Raw genomic sequence first — 22,854 nt, forward strand, 5'->3', positions numbered from 1 at the left:
CAGGACTGGTGAGTAGTGATAAGACGCTTTTATAAGTGTTGCCTAAAATGGCACTCCAAAATCGCTTTGGATTAGTTTTTAGTAACTGTGGAAGAGTAGTGTTTAAAATTGAAATCTTGGTTAATCTTAAAGACGTGACATAAGATCTGGCCGCTTTTTTGTGCGCTAAACAATGAGATAATTTTGAAGAGTGTTTAGCTGAACGAAATAAACGGTTTTATCTTGTTTGATAACCTGTTTACATTAGTGTTATACCAAGGCGCTTTGTTGCTAGTGTAATTGGTTCTAAGGGGACGTACCGGATGGATAACTCAGAACGTTTGAACATGTCGCAGTTAGCTTCTATGGACCGGTCAAGATATGATGTCAGGAACACATCTAGAAGTGGACAGAGTTGCTGTTGATATCAGGGTAGTCAGCTTTGTTGGAATCACGAAAATTTCTTCTTTGTCTGCTCTTTTCAGATTGAGTCATTGTTAGCCTGAAATGTAAGACATCATGATCGCTCAGCCCGGGCAGGTGCGAAACAGTTGTTAAGCTGTCTGTTAATGTCGAAAGAATAAGGTCGAGAAATCATGATGCATTTTGTGTTACACGTACAGGAGAACTAACGATCTGTGATAAGTTGTCTGAATAAACGGAAAGATATAGATTGCATTCAGCGGACGAGGGATTAGAAAATGAGTGATCATGTGACCAGACGATATTTGGAAAAATGAAGTCACCTAGAAGTAAAAGTTCAGCTCCAGGGGAACGCGTGACGATCTGATTTAGAGAATCGTGTAGGTGATCGCAGAAGGATGTGCCGGCCAAAGGGGATCGATAACATGCGCCTACTACTAAATTTTTAAAGTTAACATTTTGGCAGCACCATATTAGCTCCAAATTTGTTATATCAGCTGCAACTACAACTAAACAATCGATGTATTCATTAATAGTAATTAGGACACCATCACCAAATGTTCCCGTTCGATCACTCCGGAAGACATACTTGTTTTTACAATGAAGCAGTTCACTATTTTGTTGTTTAGTCACGTTTCTGTTAATACAATAATATCAGCATTAGAGTCTTCGATCATCGCACCTAATTTATCTATTGTTGAATAAAGACTACGTATGTTTGTGTAGAGAACTCAACAGTCGAGAATTTTCGAACCGCCTTTCCTGTTATGATCATACCTAGTCGACATCACGCGACTGGGGCGGAAAGTTCTGCTTTGAGTTTCACTCGCGTTTTCAGAGGCATTTCCAGAGGAATTGCTGATTTCGTAAATGGCGCTTTCGCTTTCTTTGTAGCCGTAGCACTTTTCTTCGATAAAAATTTTCTTATATTCAAGTTTTAATGTTATGCCGCCTTTGGATCTGTCAAACTCTATTAATTTTTTTCTGATATTACGCGTGGCTGGGCGGAAGTCCCCAGCAATTCCTTTCCCGATATTGTTCAACGGCTCACTTTTTAACAGGACTAGTTCTTTTATCTTATATTTCTCAAATCTTGCTATAAGTGGTCGTATTTTGTTATTGACGATACGCCCGATCCTGGTTGCTATGGCTATTGGTAAAATGTAGCGATCCTGAAGTGCTCCGTGAGTCATGACAGACGGAATAGAAACTGTACTCATTGAATCAGTACCTAATCCCGTATTTGTTGTTGCTTTCACTGCACTGCTGTCACCGAGCTGCTCGACAACTCGGCTTTATCGGTGTCGAACAGTTGCTAAGCAGCGCTTCCCAGGTAAGCTGAACCTGCTAGTGTGAGACATTCTGGAAGCCTTTAGAAGCATATGTCGTCAATTCACAAGCACACGTGAATCTGCTACGTTCATTTACCTGTGGCTGCTTGCAATGAACATTATTTGCCTGCTGGGTGAAGGCGGTGGTGGGTCCATGAGGTTGTATTTGTCAGAAATGTAGAATGCCTTTTAGATTTCCTTAGCCTTCCTTGAATTTGCTGCATTCCAAAATTTGTTTGCTCGAATGTTTATGCTCGTTTGCACCTTCCGCAATGCTCAGCTATATTTCTCTTGGGACACTTATCTGTTCACATTTGTAATATGGCCGTGGCAGGGCCATTTTTGTGCATATCGCCAAACCACGTTAACAAGGTTTATATTGATTTTTCGAAATGTGATATGCGCTATTGCACTGTGGTTGGCTCTGGACCGCTGACGTTGAACCATTTCTAAAAGTCCAGTAAGGCCGGTGCAGCCATCCACCTGTCGAGGCTGAGACTACATTTAATTTGAACGCATTTCCTTAATGTTTGGATTGTATTTGCAGATTCCCTGCTTTGCATCTGTGCTAAGTTCTCCTCCTGACCGACCTGCTTTGAACTCGAGTAGTTTTTTTTTTCTTCTTGCCGCATGCTCTGTTTTAAAAAAAACAACATTAACCTAGTGTTGCAAGTAGAGACCTGTCATATTATAACAAAAACGTTATAATGTAAGCGAGCCGCTTGATTCAATTTGTGCAGTGAACAAAGTGCGCCAGGAAATGAGTCGCCAAACCATTCAGTGCCATTGATTTTGAGTGCCATTGAGTCGGCATGCCTGGCAGTTCAAGGTTTAGCAAATACCGCACGCTATGCTGCAGGGGGTATGGGGAATTCTAATGTGCAACAGCCATATGATTCAGTCTGTATTTGTAGCCATGCACCTCTAACAGTCCTTGCGCTGTGTTATAGTATCTGGTTACCATAGTTCAGATGTTCGCCTTCCAGTCCATATTACACGACAAATATATGCGGGTACCAATTGGCTTTGTGCATTTAAACCCTGTAATTTGTCCAAACAGCAAGTTTCTATGTTAACAAGGCGTGCATGCTTTAAAAAACTTTCGCCCTCAGGAAAACTGTCGATAATTAAATTCGTCATATTACAAGGTGGATATTAACGAGGCATGGCTGCATACAGCAAACTGTGGCAAGTTTTTCAGTTCTGATAATGCCACATGCACTAAATCAATTCACCATTTCTCTGACTAGCATGTGTTCCTAATCGTGAAAAACACTATGTACTCTCACACTCCTAGAGTGTTGCGGCCAATTAAAATGCTCCTTCTCAACCGGCCCGCTTTTTGAAAAGCATTTCTGTGATAACCAACTTGTCATCCTTGGTGACATGCACTTGCACCTTGGTCGCTTTGAGAAAGGGTGCGATAAAATCTCTCGTAGAATAATACCTTGCATCCTACTGTTCTGATGTGGATTTAAGTGATTCTAGCCGATCTGGTTAACTTGGCTGACTGATCTGGTTAACTTGATGCTCGCGTTATTGCCGCCACAATCAAAGCGGCGCTGCTACCATTCCTATTCGCCAGAGGCGCTTTCAATACATCATGCAAGGTTTTTGTTTATCCGCGCCGTGTAGAAAGATGGCGTTCGGTAGCTTGCTCTTCTTCTTTTTCAGGAATTCTACGATTTTCAGCCTGCGCGACTGGCCTGGTTCGCTCTTCGCTTTGCGGCGAGTTTGTGACAATGAAAACAGAGAAAACTTCAAGAAGGACGTAGAAAGGTTAGCCGATACACAGGAACTGATCTAACAACTGATCGTCTTCCCTTTCTGCGTCCTTCGTGAAGTTTGCGCTGTTTTTGTTGTGATGCACAACCAACTAGCTCATGATGTGTTCTGCGAGCTTGTGCGAGAGCTATAGAGTACAAACGCTCGTCCATCAATTTGGCAAGTGTGGTGAACTTTTTCTTGGCTCAAGAAGCGCATGCAAAAGAAGAATAGCATGCATGGGTTGTATTCTCTGTCTTCATTATAAAGATAGCGGCTCAAAATTATAGCAAGTCGGCTAATTAATGATCACTTCATTCGGCACAAATTTCCTTTGTTACACAGGAGGAAAAAAAGACAAACAGAAAACGAGGTTGCCTCTCGTTTAGTCGTCCGCTATCGGCTATATTTTGCAAACATACAAAGAGAAAAGGGTTATAGTTTGGAGTGGACAAAAAAAAAAAGCTTCCAAAGACACTCTTTATGCAAACTCAAATATTAATGACGGCTGAAGCTCCCGCTCACGTTATTGATATCCGCCATACGCCGAGGAAGGGACTCATATAAAGAGTCGATGTATCCAGGCTGCTCTCGGAGGTGGTCCCACTCCGTCTCGACAGCATCCAAGAGGTCATCTGGACGCGCGCTGTGATTGATACGAGACAGATTACTTTTCAAAGTTGCCCGCCGTTCTCAATGACGCTCTTATCGGCGCCTTTTGGAATCCATTTCAATAGCTGCACAGCCCGTTCTTCAAGCAAAACTTTCACCACTCGCGAAGTGTGGACGGGGCAGGAGGAATACTCCATCTTCATATGGCCCGTTCATCGCGTACGGGACGAGATTGTGGTCGAGGAAGTCGCAGTGGCTGGCTCCAGCAATCTTTGATGGGCGGAGGCCTTCTGCACTGACAGCTCCCCAGACGTTCATGACACAACGACCATTGCTGATTACTGGCGTCGTGAAGTCGGGCAGGTACCTATGTGTGAAGGAATAATGCGTTGACCTGGTCCTACGTAATATATAATTAAAAAAACGCATTTCACTCAGAACCATGGTTGTCAGGCCACAGAGAAAAAGAAAAAAACACTTTCCAGCTTACATAACTTAAATAACTGCTGCGAGGGGACTAGCAAAGAAAAAGTTTCATCTCTCTACTTTTACTTGCCCATGGCTTATCCTGCTTTAGAACGCTGTGCTCTTCCTTTCACACAAATCAATCTTATTCGGACATATCTGCAATTCCATTAACGCCAAACACGCCGCTGCTGGTCCCATCTTGAAGAGAAAGTTGATTCATCTGTAAAGATGACTTGTCTCCAGTCGTCCACAGTCCACTGCTCGTGGTCGCGATCAAATGCTAGGCGCTGTGCCTTATATCCTCCCGTCTAATACGGCTTCTGCTCCACCACACGTCCACTTAATTCGGCTTCCTGGAGATAGTTCCGAATGGTGCCCAGACTGATGTCTAGGGCGAGTGCATCTCGAATTTGTTTTGCACCCTGAAAAAGATGCGCAATGGCTGCAGCGACGACCAATTGGTCAGTCTCAGCCGAAGTGCACCGCTCGCGGCCTGTGAGTGGAGCATCGCAGCCTTCATCCCTGTAAGCTTGTTCTATACGACTCACTGCACGCAGTCATCGACCTTCCTGTCCTGCGGCACACCTCGCTGCGGTACACCCTGCGCACATAGAAGAACAATTTCGCGCCTAACATCCAGTGGAACTCGGGGCGGCATTTTTCGTGGAATAGGTACTTCCACAACGTTCGTTGATATATATGAGGGTTTGGGAGTGTCTTGAAAAATGTGTCTAGCCTTCTTCTCATCGATTACCAAGGTGACATAATGAACGGAGCCAGCTACTGCGACGTACTCGACCACTACCTCATCCCATGTGATTTGGACGGCCCTTTTAACGATGATGTATTCTTCCAGCAGCCCGACTATAGTCCCGTCCACAATGCGCGAGTCATGAAAGTCTTGCTGGAAGAACTTACTGTGCTGCTCTTGGAGTGGACGCCAAAGAACGCCGACATGAACATAAGTAAGGTCGTTTGGTGAACGTTAGAAAGGAATCAACCTCTTGTCAGCCTCAGAACGAGTCCACATCAACTTCGGGTGGGAGGCTGTCAAGAAGATGTGGGACAACCTCCGAAAGCGACGTCGATTCCTTGTACGAATCTCTCTTTCGGCGTTTGGCCCATGTCGTCAACCTGGCTGGGGGCTTTACCGGTTATGAAATTCTTTAGTTTGCATAAAACGGCACCTTTGGAGGGTTTTTTTTTTTAACTGCCTGCTTCCTGCCATCTATTTTTACCGTTATTTGTGTAGCTTTTTTCTCTTGTGCAAGAAAGTCAATTTGTGCTGAAGAAATTGGTCTTAAATAATTAGCCCACTTGCTTAGCTGTTGAGCACATTTTTATCAATGACCGCCCATGCAAGCTGCTGTTTCTTTTTTTTCTTTTCATGCGTTCCCTAGAGCGAACCAAATTTCGACCGCATTTGCGAAAGCGTTGCACGAGCGTTTATACATTCAGAGCACAAACCCACCGCCAAGTGAAGCGCAAACTTCGGCTGCCACGCAGACAAAAATGGTGCAATGCCTGACGAAGTATGAAGTTCATGGTGCCAATGGCAAACATCTCTGCACTGCCCGGACGAACAAAGCCTTGCATGATGTATTGAAAGCGCCCCTGGCGGGCAGGGATGGCAGCAGCGCAGCTTCGCCCGTGGCGGCGATAACGCGAGAATAAAGTTATCGAGATGAGTCAGCCGGTTGTTCTGACGCCCCCTCGCTCTTTGCTGCGAATCTGCTGATAGATCGCGCCAGCGTGCAGTTTTTTCTAGTTCCGCCAGAGCTCGCGTGCTCTGTTTTACTGTGTGTGCACCTGTACGTAACTGTACGCATGTGACTTTTGTGCGCGTGTGTCATTTGATGCTTTTCCTCATCTGAAATGGGCAGCCAGGTATGCTATAGGGCCAGAAATTACAGCGTTTATCACACAGTGCCTCCTTATCCTCTATAATAAGGCTGAATTGCACGTTCAGTTCGGTCGTCCTGAATGAAGTCCAATTACAGCTGCAATTATTTTCTTACACTGACGACTGTATTACACATGGAAAAGCACAAATCTGTACTCAATACTAATTTATTCAGAGTTGCTGTTTCCCTTACACTAGCATTACCCGTTTCATGTAAGGCTTAAAGAGTATTATCATTTTGGTGCATATATTTGTAAGAAGAGTCCACAAGACAAGACATTTGTCTGCCTAATTACCGTGCAGCCATTCTAGCACGGTTTAAATTCACATAGACTCTCTGTATGAAGCAGAAAATAAAGCATAGCCTAGGAAAAGATATTCAAACGACTTTTGTTAACGACCGTCATTTTAACGTAAGGTATACTTAAAGAGTAAGATGGCAGTTTAAAAACCAAATTTGCAACGAAATAAGCTTTACTTTGCTGAAGATGTTGCTAATAAGAGACAGATAGCACGTTTCAAAATTTTATATGCAACATGTTGCGCAAAAAATGCTTACTTTTATCTGCGGTTTTGGGAACCAGAATTACTGTTACGATCCCTTTTTTTTCTTCTAAAAAAAAGTCTCAAACATCACTGCATAGCTGTAGTAACATATGCATGTAGGACCCTCCAACACTTAAATTCTTATTTCTACTTCATTGTGTTTCGCGACACATAACGAGACTTAAGTGCACCTGATAATGTTTGGCACTGACAAGTTAGTTGAACTGTAGCCACGTTTTTTCTTACCTGCAAAATGTCAGATCATAACTGCGGTTTAAAAGACAGCACACACGCTCCTGTTGGTCCCAGCGTGTGGAGAACGTGTACTCATCTGTGAAAATCACCTCCCGCCCCTCCTCTCCAGACCACTGCTCGAACGATCGGGCGAAGTTCAGTTGCTCTTCTCTGATTAGTTGTAAGGTTCGGCCTTTGAGCGGCAACACAGTTCATTACCCACGAAACACAGAACGGCTGGTACACGTCTATAAAATGTCTCACAAAAAAATCAATGTTTAAAAGAAGTCTCACCACAGAAATTTTCTTCACTTACACATTTACAAGCCCTCCTGTAGCTGTGCTCGCGATACGCTTGTAGATGACCTACAAACTTTAAAAAGAAAAGCAAATACATGTATCTATGATATGTCCATCAGCTTGGTTCATGAGAAAATTAGGTTATTAAGCAATTTAGAGCACCTAATGATATCTACAGAAAGCGTGGTATGACGGACGTTTTTTTCCTCTCTTATGTTGTCTTATATTTTAATAATAATCATTGGTTTTTGGGGGGAAAGGAAATGGCGCAGTATCTGTCTCATATATCGTTGGACACCTGAACCGCGCCGTAAGGGAAGGGTAAAGGAGGGAGTGAAAGAAGAAAGGAAGAGAGAGGTGCCGTAGTGGAGGGCTCCGGAATAATTTCGACCACCTGGGGATCTTTAACGTGCGCTGACATCGCACAGCACACGGGCGCCTTAGCGTTTTTCCTCCATAAAAACGCAGCCGCCGCGGTCTTATATTTTGTTATTTTCATTTCTCGATGTGTGCATGTCTGGCTTCATTGCTGAAGGGTATATATGTGTGGTCTTGACTGAAACTCAGTTGATAGTCCAGTGCCGTCTTGTGTACTTCTCTATGTTTGCGTCTTTCCGCCTGTTTTGCTTGTTTCAAAAGTGTAGCAACTCGCCCAGGTCTGCCATCCATTGAATTCTCAGGCCCCCATTTTGAAGCATTTTTTAGACGTTCCTTTTTTTAGAGCGCAGCTTTTTGGCGCCCGTTCCTGCGTTTCGCGGCGTCGACGTTGTCCCACGTAACCTGCGGAGCAGGGCGCTGCTCCAGCTGCGCGCGCTCCTGGCTCCATTCCTCCCGCACGCCCAAGACGAAACGCATAGCCGCCGCAGTTCGCCACTGCGTGTACTACGCTAACGCGGAAGTAGAGCCACATAAACCTGCAAGCAAGGTAGCTGCAAGCAATTTTCCCGTAAACCAAGGACTGCTTTGTAATTTCACTTTTGACTACGGGGTGCAGACTTCTCGTGCTCTCTATACAAATGTTACGCAGAATGTACTGACAGAACCTCCTGAGCTGTACGTTGCAAACAGGCTTTCTCTACCTGCACGATGCGGCTATGACAAAAGTGGTGCATGGTTCACTTCTTGCACCATTGTACGAGAACAGGGCAAAGATGCTCCTGTCTTACATCAGTGCAATATATGCCAGAGGTGGGTTAAATCTGGGACATTACTTTGATGACGCGGGGGGGGGGGCACATATAGAACACAAGACAAATATAGTTGCCTTTTTACAAAGCTCTTGACACTCCATCACCAAACAGGTCCTTCCTCATCGGTTACGATGCAGCTCAAATGAGTAAACTGCAGGCAAGGAATTACATACGTTGCTCACCTCAGAACAGGAACAATAATTTTCACGACACTAGCCCAGGTCCTAGCTCGTCGGCCAAAAGTAGGAGTCCTAAAGCTCAAACAAACAATGAGGCTTGTAGAACAAACGTTAGCACACAGCCTGCACCTATACAAGAAAGCATGCAGTGAAATAATAACATTATTAGCTGCGATGAGTGCTTAAAAAACTTTAGAAGTTGAGCATGCCAGGAGGTCCTTTGAAAACCCCTGCTGAAAAACGCCATCATCATCATTTGCCTGACTACGTCCAATTGTTCAACAACCTGTGCTCAAATAGAAACAACAAAATGAAGCAGATACAATGCCAGCTGTGCACAGTGCAATGGTTTGCAAAAAAATTCAACCAACCCTGCCTACCAAGGGCTCACTTCATTACATTTTCAAACAGCCTGCAAACATGCATAGCAGCACCACTGAATCGATTACCTGAGTTCCAGAGCTATCAATCATAAAGAAACAAAAGCTTGACAAGTACACATGCAGTAATGCAACAAGAATGTATTGACTATATATCAAAACTCCTTTTTCTCCCGGGAGTGAGTAACTGTTGCATAGCTGGTACACGCAATGCGCATGTCGTTCTTCCATGGAGCACACACAGACGCTCGGGATAGGAATCGTTTATTCATACCGATCACCCGGCTTATATAGCATGACCGCTAGAGAATGAGGGGAAGAAGGATCGAGGGAATGTGTGAGATATGCACTTTGAGCGTTTCCCTAAGTGATAAGGCGGCACGTTTACAACACCATTCGCACAGCTCTTTTTTTTTATCCTGGTGGTTAATAACCAACCACACGCCACAGGCAAACCACAAAGCTTGCAGAAGCTTCAGCAACTGCGGATATAAAAGGGTAAACAGCTAATGAATTAGCTCAGGGCAGCCCCTCCCCCCCCCCCCCACTAATAAATCGAAATCAGGCAATTACGCTTAACCTACAAAGTATTCTTCCATATTTTCATCCTGACCTGCTACAAAACAAGTCATCAACCATATACTGCTTCAGTTCTTGGTTTAGGAAAAATTGTAGCGCAGAAAAAACAAAGACTGAGAAAGGCGGACAGACGCAAAGCTGTGTGTGTCATTCTTTCTCAGTCCTTGTCTTTTTTTTTTTTGGCGGGGAGGGGGGGGGGGCGGGCTACGTTTTTTCCCTGAATCATGAACGAACAAGCCCAAGCTTCTCCCCTTCTTGGTTCGCTTTGTTTAAGCATGCAATCAGTGAATTTTATGAAACAATACAACTTCCACTGCATGGTCACTTGTAAATTGTGGAGTTAAACGTGCCGAAGTGACGCATGGACTATAAGGAACGTTGTATTAGAGGGCCGCAAATTAATTTGTTCTGCCGGCGGTTCTTTATCATCAGCTGACTTCGCACAGCACACGGCAGTTTTTTGCATTCCGACTCTGTCGACATACGGCCGCCGCGGCCGGCATTGAATAACCCACGACCTTGGGAGCAGCAGTCAAGCCTTCGTCACAGCGACGGGTTTCCAGATCACTTCGTTGTAATGAATACTGCACATTCCATTCCCTAATTATAACCATAACCAAAGCTTTTTTAACACGAGTGCCACTGATGGCAAACACTGACTGCAATCACAGGAGCACTCAGGTGGCCAGTAGAGAGTTCCTGCTAATAAAATGCTGCCAGATTGCAAGCGAGCAAAGACTTCAATCAATGTGTAGAAAAAAATATGCGCCTTTCCTCCTTGTGTGTAAACAAAGCAGGTCGCTTTAAAGCTATAGATTAGGTTTCAAGTTTAGTAAGAAAAAATCTGCAGTCATGACATTTAATCATGTTGGCGGCGAGCATAGAATACAAGAGTTCATGCTAAAAGTAGTGGATAAGTGCAAGTATCTTGGGGTGTGCATAAATAATGGTGCTGAGTATCTGACAAAGCATTAAAAATGTATAATGACTCAAGCTAGTAGGAATGCAGCTGTCGTGTAAAATAGGGCACGGTGGAGTTACAATAGGTGCGAAGTGGTAAGAGGAATCTGGAAAGGGGTGATGACTCCTAGTCTGACTTTCGGCAATGCGGTCCTTTGCATGAGACGCGATTTGATCAGTGATGAGCTCAAACTCCAACCTTGCCAGGTATGCCATCGCGGGTCATGTCAGTTCTTCTGTAATAGTTGTGTTCCAGGCATTTACCTACTGCTAACGGCCCCTGCCTGCTTCAGCATGCATATGAACAGACTTAATTACCTACATTCTCAGTACACCGAGAGCACCGGAACGTCTTCTTCAAAAAATGTTTTCGTTCGGCGAAAATTTCTAAGGTATTAAATTCCAACGACCATAAAACTCGATTTTAAAACACCATCTCGAGAGACCCTTCTCATGTTCTAACCGTATTTTTCGACTCGTTACTGACATTTGCGATGCTTTAGGGTGCCACTGAGGCAAATTGAACCTAATTCTCGAGGCGTGGCTAGCAGCGCGAATTTTTCATTATAAAGGAGGCCACTTCTTCGTAGTAGATCCTTTGGCCAGAGTATGAATAAAGCTGCGCAAAAAAAAAATCAGCCTAAAGCTAGCCTAAAAGCCAATGAAGCACACACGACTCAAGAAAGCAAAAAAAAGATTGAAATGAAGGGCAGGCGAGGAGGACCGTGCGAAAGTGTCCATCCTATACCGCACATGCCCGATCGTCTTGCCTGAGTACTACTCCGGGTCAGATATTGCAGGGCAAGGTGTTCCGCGGACCCTCCAAAAGGCTTGTGACGTCGGAAACCGCCCATGCGTTTAATGTATATCGTAGCCAATGGCGTAGATAGACGCATCACTACAGTGTGCTCAATTTGCTGTCTATGAACGCGAGCTCTGCGGATTTATAATCATCTAGACGGCGTGCAAAAGGCTTGCGATATTGAATTTGGCGCAGATGCCTCGCGTATTCAATGACTTCGCTGCGACGACTTGTGGATTGCAGAGATAAAACCCTCCTTTGAGTGTGTTATCTGTGACTGCACTGCTTTAGTGATGTCATCGACAGAGAGCCATCGGCGCGCGCTGAGGAGGGCACCGACATGGGCGTGCTGCGAAGCAGTCTTTTTATTTGGTGCTGAAGCCCTCATGGTAAGGGGTAACGTCGCGCAGCATTGTCCAAACTGCGCAGGATCCTTTGTAGCGCGATATACCGGCCCAACTCGACCACTAGAGCAGCGGAAAGCCTGTAGGTGAATTTGAGACAGGAGCTGTCAGCAGCCAGGCGGCACATGTGAAATAGCACTGATCTACTTCTACACTTGAAAGAAGGCTCGTGACAATTTCACGTTTGACTTCTCTGCATACCTTTTCTTGTTTTAAAACTGCTTTCTTAGAACTGATTCCGAAGGCTGTGTGGAAAAGTAGCTTTTTGGCGTTATCGAATGTCACTGCCAGTGGCTAGAAATAGGCGGCGCTACAGTGTGTTTAATTTGCTGTCTGTAGTGACGAAATTTTAGCATTGTACGATTTTAAATTTCAACAAAAGGGTGTGGCATTCTCTTGTGTTTCGACTATTAAATTGCCAATTTGGCGTGTACTATCAAGAAAATTTTGCAAAATCTAATATTGCTTAGGCAATTGAGCTCATTTTTAGCAGTTATCAGCACAGAAAATTTTCATATGTTGTTGCTGCTTGATTGAGAGCAACAAAGCGAACAAAATGCATGAGCGCATTGGGATTCAAACATGTTTTCTACATGTTTACAAAATGCCGTAATGTTACCATTTAATAGTCTTTTGAGACATCTGATAGGCAAATGCGTCACTTTTAATGAGGGTTAATTTGCAATTAAAACGCAAATTTTAACACAAAATAGAACGTTTAGAAAAAAAAATTGCTCCAAAGTACCGCCTTCACCATACAGGCGGTTCACGGTGGCCCGGAAGCGGGAGCGACCTGCGTAAAAAAAAAAAAAATAGCATGAGACGAAATAAGGAGGGAAACAACCACTGCAAAATATTTCTTGGAAGCCCAGTTTACAACTTTCAGTTGTTTCATGGCTCTAGCTTCTTCCCAAAATGTTTCTGGCCTCCATAATTACTGCAGCGATGAGATGACTGAAGCACATTGATACACATCCTTAAACACGCCCCCCGTTGCCGTGGTGGCTTACTGGTTATGATGCTCGGCTCCTGATCCGAATGACGCGCGCTCAATTCCGGCCGCGGTGGTCGCATTCGATAGAGACGAAGTGCCAGAGGCTCATTAACTGTGTATTGTCAGTGCATGTTAAACAACCCAAGGGCGTCGAAATTATGCGCAGCCCTACACTACAGTGTTTGTAGGAAAGAGACTGCTTACAGGTAACGTAAATCCTCAGCGACAAGAGGACACGAAGGCCCGTGGAAACGCAGACAGTCACGTGACAGAGATGCTTGTGGCGTCGTCCGTTATTTTAAAACCTAAATCCGACGTCTAGCTCTCTCATCATGTTTCAGCTAAATGTCTCTCTTATTTGGTGAAGACTATTTGGTGTTCAGACTAGATACGCACTTTATATTACTCTTTCGTCGACAGCGCGGTACTTTGCAAAAGACAGCCTTCTTTTAGAGTTTAAGATTATCGATACCGGAGGCATTGTACGAATCATCCGAAAACGGCAAATTCTAGCTGATATAGTTTTAGCGGGTCTTGGAGCTAGTACTTCATGGTACAAGTTCTTGAAGAATACGAGCAGGGCCATTTCGCCATTGTGGGCACCAGTGACAACTCAAGATTGCGTCTTTCTACGCATTAAATGCAAGGAGCCTCACGACTCGAGTTTAAAGTGAGAAAAAAAATGCAGTTAGAACTGTGACTGAACAGCGCTCTTTTCACTCTGTCTGTCGTCGTCCCTTCTTGTGGTTCGCGCTGCAACACATGTCGCATACAGCAAGCCCCGTTATTGATAAGTGCTTATCAGTGCGAGGTTGTAGCGAGGATGTGATCGCTCCTGCTGATGTGATCCGCAGTTTCTTCCTCCTTCTGTACTTCTCGTTGGCACATTCTTGCGAATAGTGCAGATTATCGTCTGTATTGCCGAAGAGTATGCAATATTAGTAATTAGCTTTATACACAGCTCTATGCGGGCTTCCCAAAGAATATTAAAATTTTTTTAAGCTTGAACAAATAATGACATTGATATGCTTGTGCAGTGATTTGCGTTTTCGCAAATTTTTGCACTCAGGCTGTTTTCGGGCCGATGTGCATTTGGGATACTCACGCAATAGTGCAGTATGATACCGTGTATACTGAGCTGTGTGAGCATGGGGAACGAATGGAGAGTATTGTACGATTATATTCATTTCATTTTACATCCTCATTTTTCTGCAGTGTTGTACATAACCTGAGCACGTAAACTGTTAGCTAAAACGCCTCCAAACAGGGTCCTTAGGTAGCTAGTAGTAATCAGCCTGACTGCTATTTGTCAACTCAAACTGTCCGCATTCAAAAGTCTATTTCAGTGCAAAGCTGCGAGTTCAGATCCAAAATTCACATCGACTAATTCTGTAATGAGAAGTAATACAGCCACAGAGGCCGCGACCTCGTTCAATTCATTCCACAATCTGCGTGCAGAGTAAATAAAGATTGCAGTTAATAATTAGAAACAAATCGCGCCGAGTATTTCTTTCCCGCAGCCCAGTTTATCTATAAGCCTCACAAAATAGTATGCTCAATTAATTTGAGAATTAGACCATATACGCGCTATTCAGCGCCGAGTGGAACGGCGCTACACACGGGCCAGATGCTTAAGGCGCCTCAAAGTGGCGCGATGTCTGTAGAGCAAAATCAAGGGACAAATACACTGGCTGGCGGAAGAAAAGCGCTGGAAGTCTTATTACTCTCTGGATCCCCGAAAGACTATCTACCTCTTTTGGCAGATGGTGCGGGGGCTTGGAACGCTTCCACAGCATCGAATCCCATTCTACGCGTTAGCGCCGCTCCAAGCCCATCGCCAGTTTGATGTAGCAACTGGTTTCTGCAGAATTATTGCGGGTGCAATGAAAACCTCGAGTTGCCAGTATGTTCCTCCTGCATCACGAACATCAGCGATGGATGTTATCTTTACTGCTGAGGAACTCAGCGCTACCCTTGCTAAGCCGTGAGTGGCCGTTTGTCTTCACCAGGGCCAGAGGGGTTCGATTGCCAGTGCCGTCTGAGACAACCTGTTTCCTAATGGCTCAAGGATTTCCCCCGCATAGTGCTCGGCTCTTCCTAGTTGAAATGCTTGGGACAAGAGTCGTGGAACAAACCATTGCATTGATGGGCCAGTGATTTGTTAGGCCGTAAAACAAACCAAAATCCGCCTTATGCGATAAAAGCCCACTCCAAACCGAAGCCTTGGCCTTGAGATAGAGCATCCGGCTCGAATTCAGGAGGTGCCGGATTCGATCCCCAGTGACTCCGGACATCCACCCGTTTTCTATTTGGTGGAAGAACCGTAGCGGTAGCCTAATGGTTGGCCATCCGCCTCGCATGCGAGAGGTGCGGGGTTCGAACCCCTGTGGCGCTGGATGCCCACCGGTGATACTATGAGTACAACCTTCCCCTGAACTGGTGCTCGGCTCAATTAGGGTGCAATGTTTGGGAAATGGGTCTTTGACCCCAATTTGGGCCTGATTGCATCACCTATACTGCGCTGTGTCACCTTGGCGACGACGCGCGACGAGAGGTACTCAACCTTTACAATCATTCATGGCCCAACGGTGTTGCTGGTCTCCAGTGGAAATCCAGTCGGCTGATACCGCTACTAAAACTACGGAAATCCGATATTGAGCTCACATCTTTGGCCTAACGTCACTGATCTTCTGTCCCCAGATTAGCAAAATAAACGCCAGAAGCACACGTGCTTGTCAGGTTTTTCTTCATGTCAAAGGTGCTTACGATAACCTGACACATTAAGCCACTCTTGATGTGCAATGGCCTGTTTGAATTTGTGGCCAGAGTGTTCAGGTGGATCAAAAGGTATTCGACCAAAAGGCCATTTTTATTATGTGTGAAGTTGTTCCGACACCTGTTCATTACACCCCCCAGGGCGTGCCCCAGGGCGGAGTTCTGAGCCCTACATTGTTTAAGCTGACACTTATATCACTCCCAGAGAACCTACCAAATACCGTCCATATTTCTATGTGTACCGATGACGTCTGCATCTCAGCCTCCACTCTGACGCTTCTGAAGGTGCGACCAAGACTTCAGCGAGTTGAAACCACAACTTCCTGCTGTCTCCGAGAGCATGGTCTTAGCATTTCAGACGTGAAGCGCGCGTTATATAGAGTGGCATATACACGCAAATGAATCACTCAATATCCTCTAACTATCGACGGCCCACCCATTGCCTATTGAACTTCTCATTGCTGTTTAGGGGTTATCATTGACAGCACAGGAGTTTATCATGCAGCCCGCATTGCAGTGTGAGCGAATCTCTATCCATCCTCTACTGAGATTTCTGTCCGTGAAATCATTGGGCTTTTCGGTTCAGGCAATGCTGCAGCTGCACGGAGCACTTTTCTTGGGATTTTTGCGGTATAATACTGCCGTGCTATTGAACACACACAAGACAAATTTGCGTGCCCTCTGGACTGTAAAGGTCAGCCTCTTCACACACGCCTGGGTATCCCTCGCAGCTTACCAACAGTTCAACTATTGCTATCGACAAGGGCGACCCACTTTCGACGCGTATAACATTTGACACCCTGCTGATACACGCACTTAAATTAGCAAGGATTCCTCAACGTCATCTCGTTTCAGTTACGGTACTGAGCCCATATGCAGCGTTTTGTAATGTAATAGAAGCCCACCAATTGTCCATCTCGTCACAGTTAATCCCGGCCGCACGGCCTTCCACTGCGGTGTGGTGTCCGGGGGAGTCATGTATGCGCCTTGCAATTCATAGGATAGCGAAGAAAACGAAGTTATCGACTCCGATCCTTAAGCAGCTGACACACTACCTATTCCATGCCAAATATGACCGCACGCATGTACATACACCTCGCTCGGTCTCATCTACTATTTCAGTTTGCGCCGTGGTCATTCCTAGAAAACAGGCCAGTATTAACCAACTAGTTTCTTATTGGACAACATCAACAGGGTCTGAATGGTCCACTCTTCATATAGCTGCGCTGTACATCGGTGCATAAACACTCCAGAAATGAGCTGTGTTCTGCGATTCAAAAGCTGTCTGCAATGTCTCAATTCTGCTTTCCTCAATGGCGATCACGAGAAAACCACAGCGGAGATGAGACGTCTTCAACGCCAGGCACTGGAAGAAGGTCATGACGTCATCTACCAGTAGCTATCAGGACAAGTGGAATCGTCAGGAAATGACGCAGCTGAGGCTAGGGCTCCATTGGCCCACGGCAGTACCAACATTCTCCGGATACCACTGACAAGAGCCGACACAGCGTGACATCTGAAAGTGCTTGGCCGGAGTGAGATTTCAGCGTCATGGTCTTCCGCTGCAAACTATACATGCCGTTTGCTCTGCCTCGACCGCATACTTCAACTAAATCCTCCTGCCGGCCTCTCCCGCAGCGATGCTACACTTTTGTGTCGCCTTAGGCTGGGAGTGCCATTTACAAATGCCTACTCCTACTTAATCGCAAGGCAGGCTTTCGTGCCTGTGAGAACAACTGGCACGATATTACAATTGAGCACCGACTTTGTGAGTGTCCCCGGTTTGAACGTGAGTGTGTCCTTGCTGGAACGCTCCTGCGCTTTGATCCTCGGCCCCTTACATCCTCTGCCCTTGGACTAAACCTTCATCGCAGAGAACAGCTGTGAAGGCGCATTTCAAGTTCTTGAAATACACAGGACTGAGTTCAGGGTTGGAAACTTCCAGTCTCTGTGTCTCCTGTTAATAATTGAATACGGACACGTGAAAAAGTGATCTCACTTTCCCTTTTCCCCTTTCGATCTCTCCCTCTGTGCCCCTTCCCGCATGTAGTGTAGTATACTGGGCGTCACCTAGTACACCTCGCTGCTTTCCGTTCATGTCCCTCTATCTTTTTCAAAGATAGTGCACATACTCAATGCCACTCGGCAATCTCATCGGCCTCCGAAGAAACTGAAATGCAAAATCGCGAATCACAATGGTTACGAAGAATTTTTTATCTTCACCTTAAATTCTTGAGACAACAGCTCTCAGTCGATGTCAACTGTTGATTGCTGACTTCTCCACACATATGTTAAAAAACGGTATCCGTGAGGACGACAGTTCCTAAAGCTGCTCATTCTTGATACCGCTGCAGCAAACACGACGGAGGCTGTCATCCACCAAAATCTAACGCCGTCTTGCGATATGTTTCCCTTAATTATACCCGGCATACTATATTTAAATTTCGACATGTAGCGCGAACGACGAGATTTTGGTCATTTACACACTTTTCGCGTAGTAAAGCACGACACTACAATGAACCTACACTCTAACAGACGATTAAGGGCCCATACGTGACTCTGGATTGAACGTAAACACAATTCAGCATAGACTAGAGCCTACAACAGAATATAACCGACCAGAACACAAAAATGTGCTCCACATTGTTGAATCTTTCCGCGCTTCAGTGGGTTTGAGAAGGAAATACATGTTTCATACTTTCTTTGGCCCTGCTCCCTCATAGATTCTTACTAAAGTGACAGCCAGTAATACTAAATGGGCAGCTGTGAAGAAAAGCGAGAAGCGCTCCCCAGAAAGCCACAAGTAGGTCTAAGTACAAGTAACACCGGCTACTAGAGACAAGAAAGCAAGCAAACCTCATCCTACTGAGACCAAAAGGTTCAAAATATACTTGAGTTTTGCTTTTCTATAGTGCTTATACCTAAGCAAATTACATTCTACTGTGAAAAATGAATCTAGGTCTTTAAAGGCAGGCAAAAAGAACCCGGGGTCTTCGCTGTCGGCTATTCAGACGAAGAAGATACTCGAAACTGCGGTTCACAACGTGGGGGTGAAGCCGGTTAGTCAAACCTGGTTAAAATGTAGCACATGGGTCTGGCGCTTTTGCAACTGTTAGCATAATGTGAGGAAGCCACTGGCGCTGATGGGCCACCAGCATGAGTGGAAGAGTTCTCATTTGTTCTCTCTCGTATTTTTTCGGCTGTAAGTTTAAGGTCGTTATCAGAAGTGTGCAGGCGCCTGCGAGATGCCACTTACATAAGTGGGCGGGGAAAAGCAGCCGAGATCACCGTGCGCCAAGTCCCGCTGGCCCTTTCCGCCACTATCTCCCCACTGAAGCACTGCCAGCACCTTGGCAGTGGCGGCGGTGACGGAGGCGGTGCACGTCCAACCGACAACGCCTTCCGCGTAGGGGGACAGGCGGGTGGCCCAAAACAGACGTCGCTCTCCACGTATGCCGGGGAGCAGAGCCTGGGCGGTTGGCTGCAACAGGCACATTAATAGACGAAGTCCACTGAAGGATTTCCGAAGAGAAATGCAAAGCAATATCGGTATACCCGACAGCCGCGTGCTGAGAAAAGATTTGTCACTTATTACGCGCCCAAAAGAAGGGTCTACGCAGTCACAATTTTATTTGAGCAGAAGGTCCAGGTGGACAAAACATTAAAACTGGAATAACATAGGTAAGAATAACGATTAATAGTTGTACAGTATTATTAACTGCGCTACTGGGTAGATTTCCTTCGGCATGACTCCTTAATGATGGGAGTAGATCGAACGGCTTTATCATTAAGTGCTTTTGGCCGTAGTAGATGCAGCGGAGTGCCCATGTTTAACACTCTCGCAAGAAAAATTAGGAAAACCTACCCCGTACTGATAAAATTTGTCTTCTAAATCAGGAACTAACGAAGCGAAATAAAATTTGCTGACATGTCCCAAAGCAGTTTCATATTCACTATTCCATAATTGTTCACACCTGAGGGACATCGCTTTGCACATTATTTTGCTGTTGAGCTATTAACGGTTGTCACTTATCCCTTATCGTTTCTTTATTTATAACTGACTGATTTCGTTGTCATCATTCTTCTTCTGCCAGACTAATAGGAGCATATTCTCTCTGTCTTTGCACGAAATTACTCGTCCTAGGCGACACCTCTGAGCGATGTCATGTTTTTCATGTTCAAAATTTAGAACGTCAGAGTTGTCGCCACTATAAAATTTCTTTTCGTCCGCCACTTTAAAATGGTGCTTAAAATTTTCTTCAGGTACACACATTCCTAGTCTGGTTCTCCGATGGCATGCGCAGCGCTGGCTTTAAATCTCTCCACAACAAACGTCAACGGCACCTGACTCTTCTCAGATGTGTACATAACCTGTTGCAACTGTCCCGCTAGCCCCTTAAAACATAACTGGTGGCTCCGTCGGTTATTGATCGGGTTGCATGTCGGCATCACCCATAATAATATTAGAATAGACACAGGAAGATAGGCATTTGCAAAAGTGCGCCGCAAGCGCTGCCTGCAAGGATTCCGAGGGATGCGATGACAACAAATAGGAGTGCCTGAGTTGTCTCCAGCAGAGGGAAGTAGTGCAGGCCAGACAACGCACACCCCCCAAGCGGAAATTCAACGTTCAAAACACTGCCCACAATACTGCCGCCAAACTTCGAGTACGTTGAACTGGATCTTCTGTACTACAGCCTTGCGTTTCAGGGACAAAACACCATATATCTGGTTGCACTGGCTGTTCCGTGTCGATCAGCGAATTTGGTTCCCCATACCAAGATGTGTAGTTTCTGCGAGCCCATCAGAACCCATCAGAAATTCTCCCAGCCATTTCCACCCTTCAGAAGCCAGGACCCACCGGAAGCACACGCCGCATCACAACAAAATGCCACGACGAAGCAAATTTAAAGATGGTATGGGACGCGATCAATATAAAAGCGAAAGTGGAAAACTAAATGTTAAATCAATGCTTCTAGAGCAGATTTGTCACATCGCATTGCATCACCACGCATTATATTTTGTTACACGGATATTGTAGAACCGGAGCCATTACAACAAAACTTCATTTTTCTAACGTCTCAGAACTATTTCAAGTACCTCACAGACCACCCACTAAATGACTGCACTTCTAAGTTTGAACCTTGAAATAATGTCACCAAAATATCAGAAGAAAGCGAGTGATTTTCGATGCTCGTTTCTTCCCATCAAAACTAGCAGCGTTTTAATTACTGTTGAACCTGGTTAGACAGCGAAAGCTATGGTGTATCGGGCAACTAGACGCGGCTTGGCTTTTGTAACTTAGTCTGCGTTCCGGATACTGGATAGGCAACGGGTGCTCAGGCAGCAAAAAGATAAATTAATGGGTTTTCGCGAGATGTTGACCACTCAATGAACGCTGTGGCCTATTGCTGAAGTGCCGCGCGTCTGCCACGTTGTTGTCACTGCTAATGAACGCAGGCCACATCTCTCTCTTACCACGGCCACGTACATCATAGCGCAATTGAGGTGTCCACTGACCCAGAGAGCCAGTTACGCGCTCTTCCTTTCCTCAAAATCACCGCAGTCTATATCGCTGTCAACGCCTTCGCCAATGAACACAATGAACGCCGACATCCTACAGATTAACTTCCGCCTTTCTGCTACAACATTATCAATGGTGGCGGTAGTGGTTTTATTTAATATAATAGTAAAAAGGAAGGAAAAGATTTTTGCTAACCCCGGCATCTGCCATCGATGCACCATCGATGATCGATGATCGAAGCACCTGAGCTGGGGCAGCGGAAATAAAGGACAGCAGTGTCAACGCATGCAGCGCGCATCTCTCACTATCGCCACGTAGCTTAAAGCGCGACTGAGGTGTCCACTGAGCCAGGTGGCAGGTGTGCGCCTTTCTTTGCTAAACGAAGAGTCTGTATCGATTGCAAGGCTATGATTCAAGCGTTGGTACAAGAGCGCGGTGACGACGGCTGCACGCGCAGCTAGAGCGCAGTCATGTCATGGCGGTCACGTGTAACAGCTCGGAGGCAGCGGCACACTCTAACCCTCCTCTCCCGCTCCTCGGTTCAATGCCATATGAAACAAAAGCCGAACAAACTACAGAAGGCAGTAGTAAAGCTTGCGCTTTAATACTCACCGGAGTACCCTTCGATGTGAAAGTACCGCGGTGGTGTATGGGTGGACGGCTCACGGCTCTGACAGGCTGGGCGCTCTCCCGGACATGCAGCCGCCGTGGACATCGATGTGGAGCTCGAGAGCAGTGGCCGGCATCACCTGCCTGTCCACCGCGTTTGCTGCCGCAGGGTCCGCCCGAGACGGCTAGGCCGCGGTAGAGCTCGGAGAGCGGTGGCCGCCCAGGTGACCACCTTGCAGAGTCAATGTTGCGACCGCAGTCCCCGGGGCAGGAGCCCAGTCCTCGCTCGGTGGCGCCAGGACAACACGGAGGAGACGAGAGGCGCGGCGAAGAAGGCGACGATCCGTCTGAAGGACCAGGCGGAGCTGACTTCAGAGAGGCACTGTGCATGGCTACGTGTCGCGCAAAAAGGAACGCTAGGTGTGGTGCCTACGTGCGAATCGTCGAATACTGAAGGAGGAAGGCGCAACTCGTGCGCTCGAGCGCTTCTGCTTGTTGTACTGCCTTCTCTTCTTCGTGGCGCTTTGCGCAAGGTGCAGCTCTGGCAGGAATTAGCGGCGCTCAAACGAGCGAATTGCTAACAAAGAGACGCGCCTACGGTCGAGAATATAGTGTAAAACAGAGAAGGCATTTTTAGAGGCTCTCTAAACTAGAAAGTCTGCCTATTTTATGAAGTTGCTATCGAGCAGGTAACATTAACACCTCAAAAAGCTCTCCCGGAAGCTGATATGCGTACAAATCGTAGATTTTGGAGCCTTATTGTTGTCGTTAGAAGAATGTTCTTGTTGTCGTGTCCTCGAGGTTTCTCGGATTGGTGTGAAGGTAGATGGTTCCCTAAGGAGAAAAAATAAATCCTGATTTGATTGCAAAGTAAGAGAGAACAACGCTAAAATAACTT

The 22,854-nt window shown here is 45.8% G+C and overlaps 1 protein-coding gene across 1 annotated transcript; it reads right to left on the minus strand.

The window, feature by feature from the left end:
• Positions 1-12,623: 12,623 nt before the first annotated feature.
• Positions 12,624-22,394, minus strand: LOC144100284 (uncharacterized). Its single transcript, XM_077633278.1, has 3 exons — positions 21,960-22,394; positions 19,080-19,304; positions 12,624-12,847 (listed from the first exon to the last, which is right to left on the minus strand). Exons 1-3 carry the CDS (start codon positions 22,344-22,346, stop codon positions 12,821-12,823), a joined length of 639 nt encoding a protein of 212 aa, XP_077489404.1. The 5' UTR covers positions 22,347-22,394; the 3' UTR covers positions 12,624-12,820.
• Between the last annotated feature and the right edge of the window lie 460 nt (positions 22,395-22,854).

Source organism: Amblyomma americanum, chromosome 1, assembly GCF_052857255.1.
Source record: "Amblyomma americanum isolate KBUSLIRL-KWMA chromosome 1, ASM5285725v1, whole genome shotgun sequence".
Classification (NCBI taxonomy): Eukaryota; Metazoa; Arthropoda; class Arachnida; order Ixodida; family Ixodidae; genus Amblyomma; species Amblyomma americanum.

Excerpts from the sequence above, each read along its gene's own strand:
- LOC144100284 (XM_077633278.1), bottom strand. The coding sequence starts at position 22,346 with ATGCACAGTGCCTCTCTGAAGTCAGCTCCGCCTGGTCCTTCAGACGGA. Across the intron at positions 19,305-21,959 it reads TCACATCGAAGGGTACTCCG|CCAACCGCCCAGGCTCTGCT; the intron begins GTGAGTATTAAA and ends TGCCTGTTGCAG. Across the intron at positions 12,848-19,079 it reads GCTTTTCCCCGCCCACTTAT|GTCGCTCCCGCTTCCGGGCC; the intron begins GTAAGTGGCATC and ends TTTTTTACGCAG.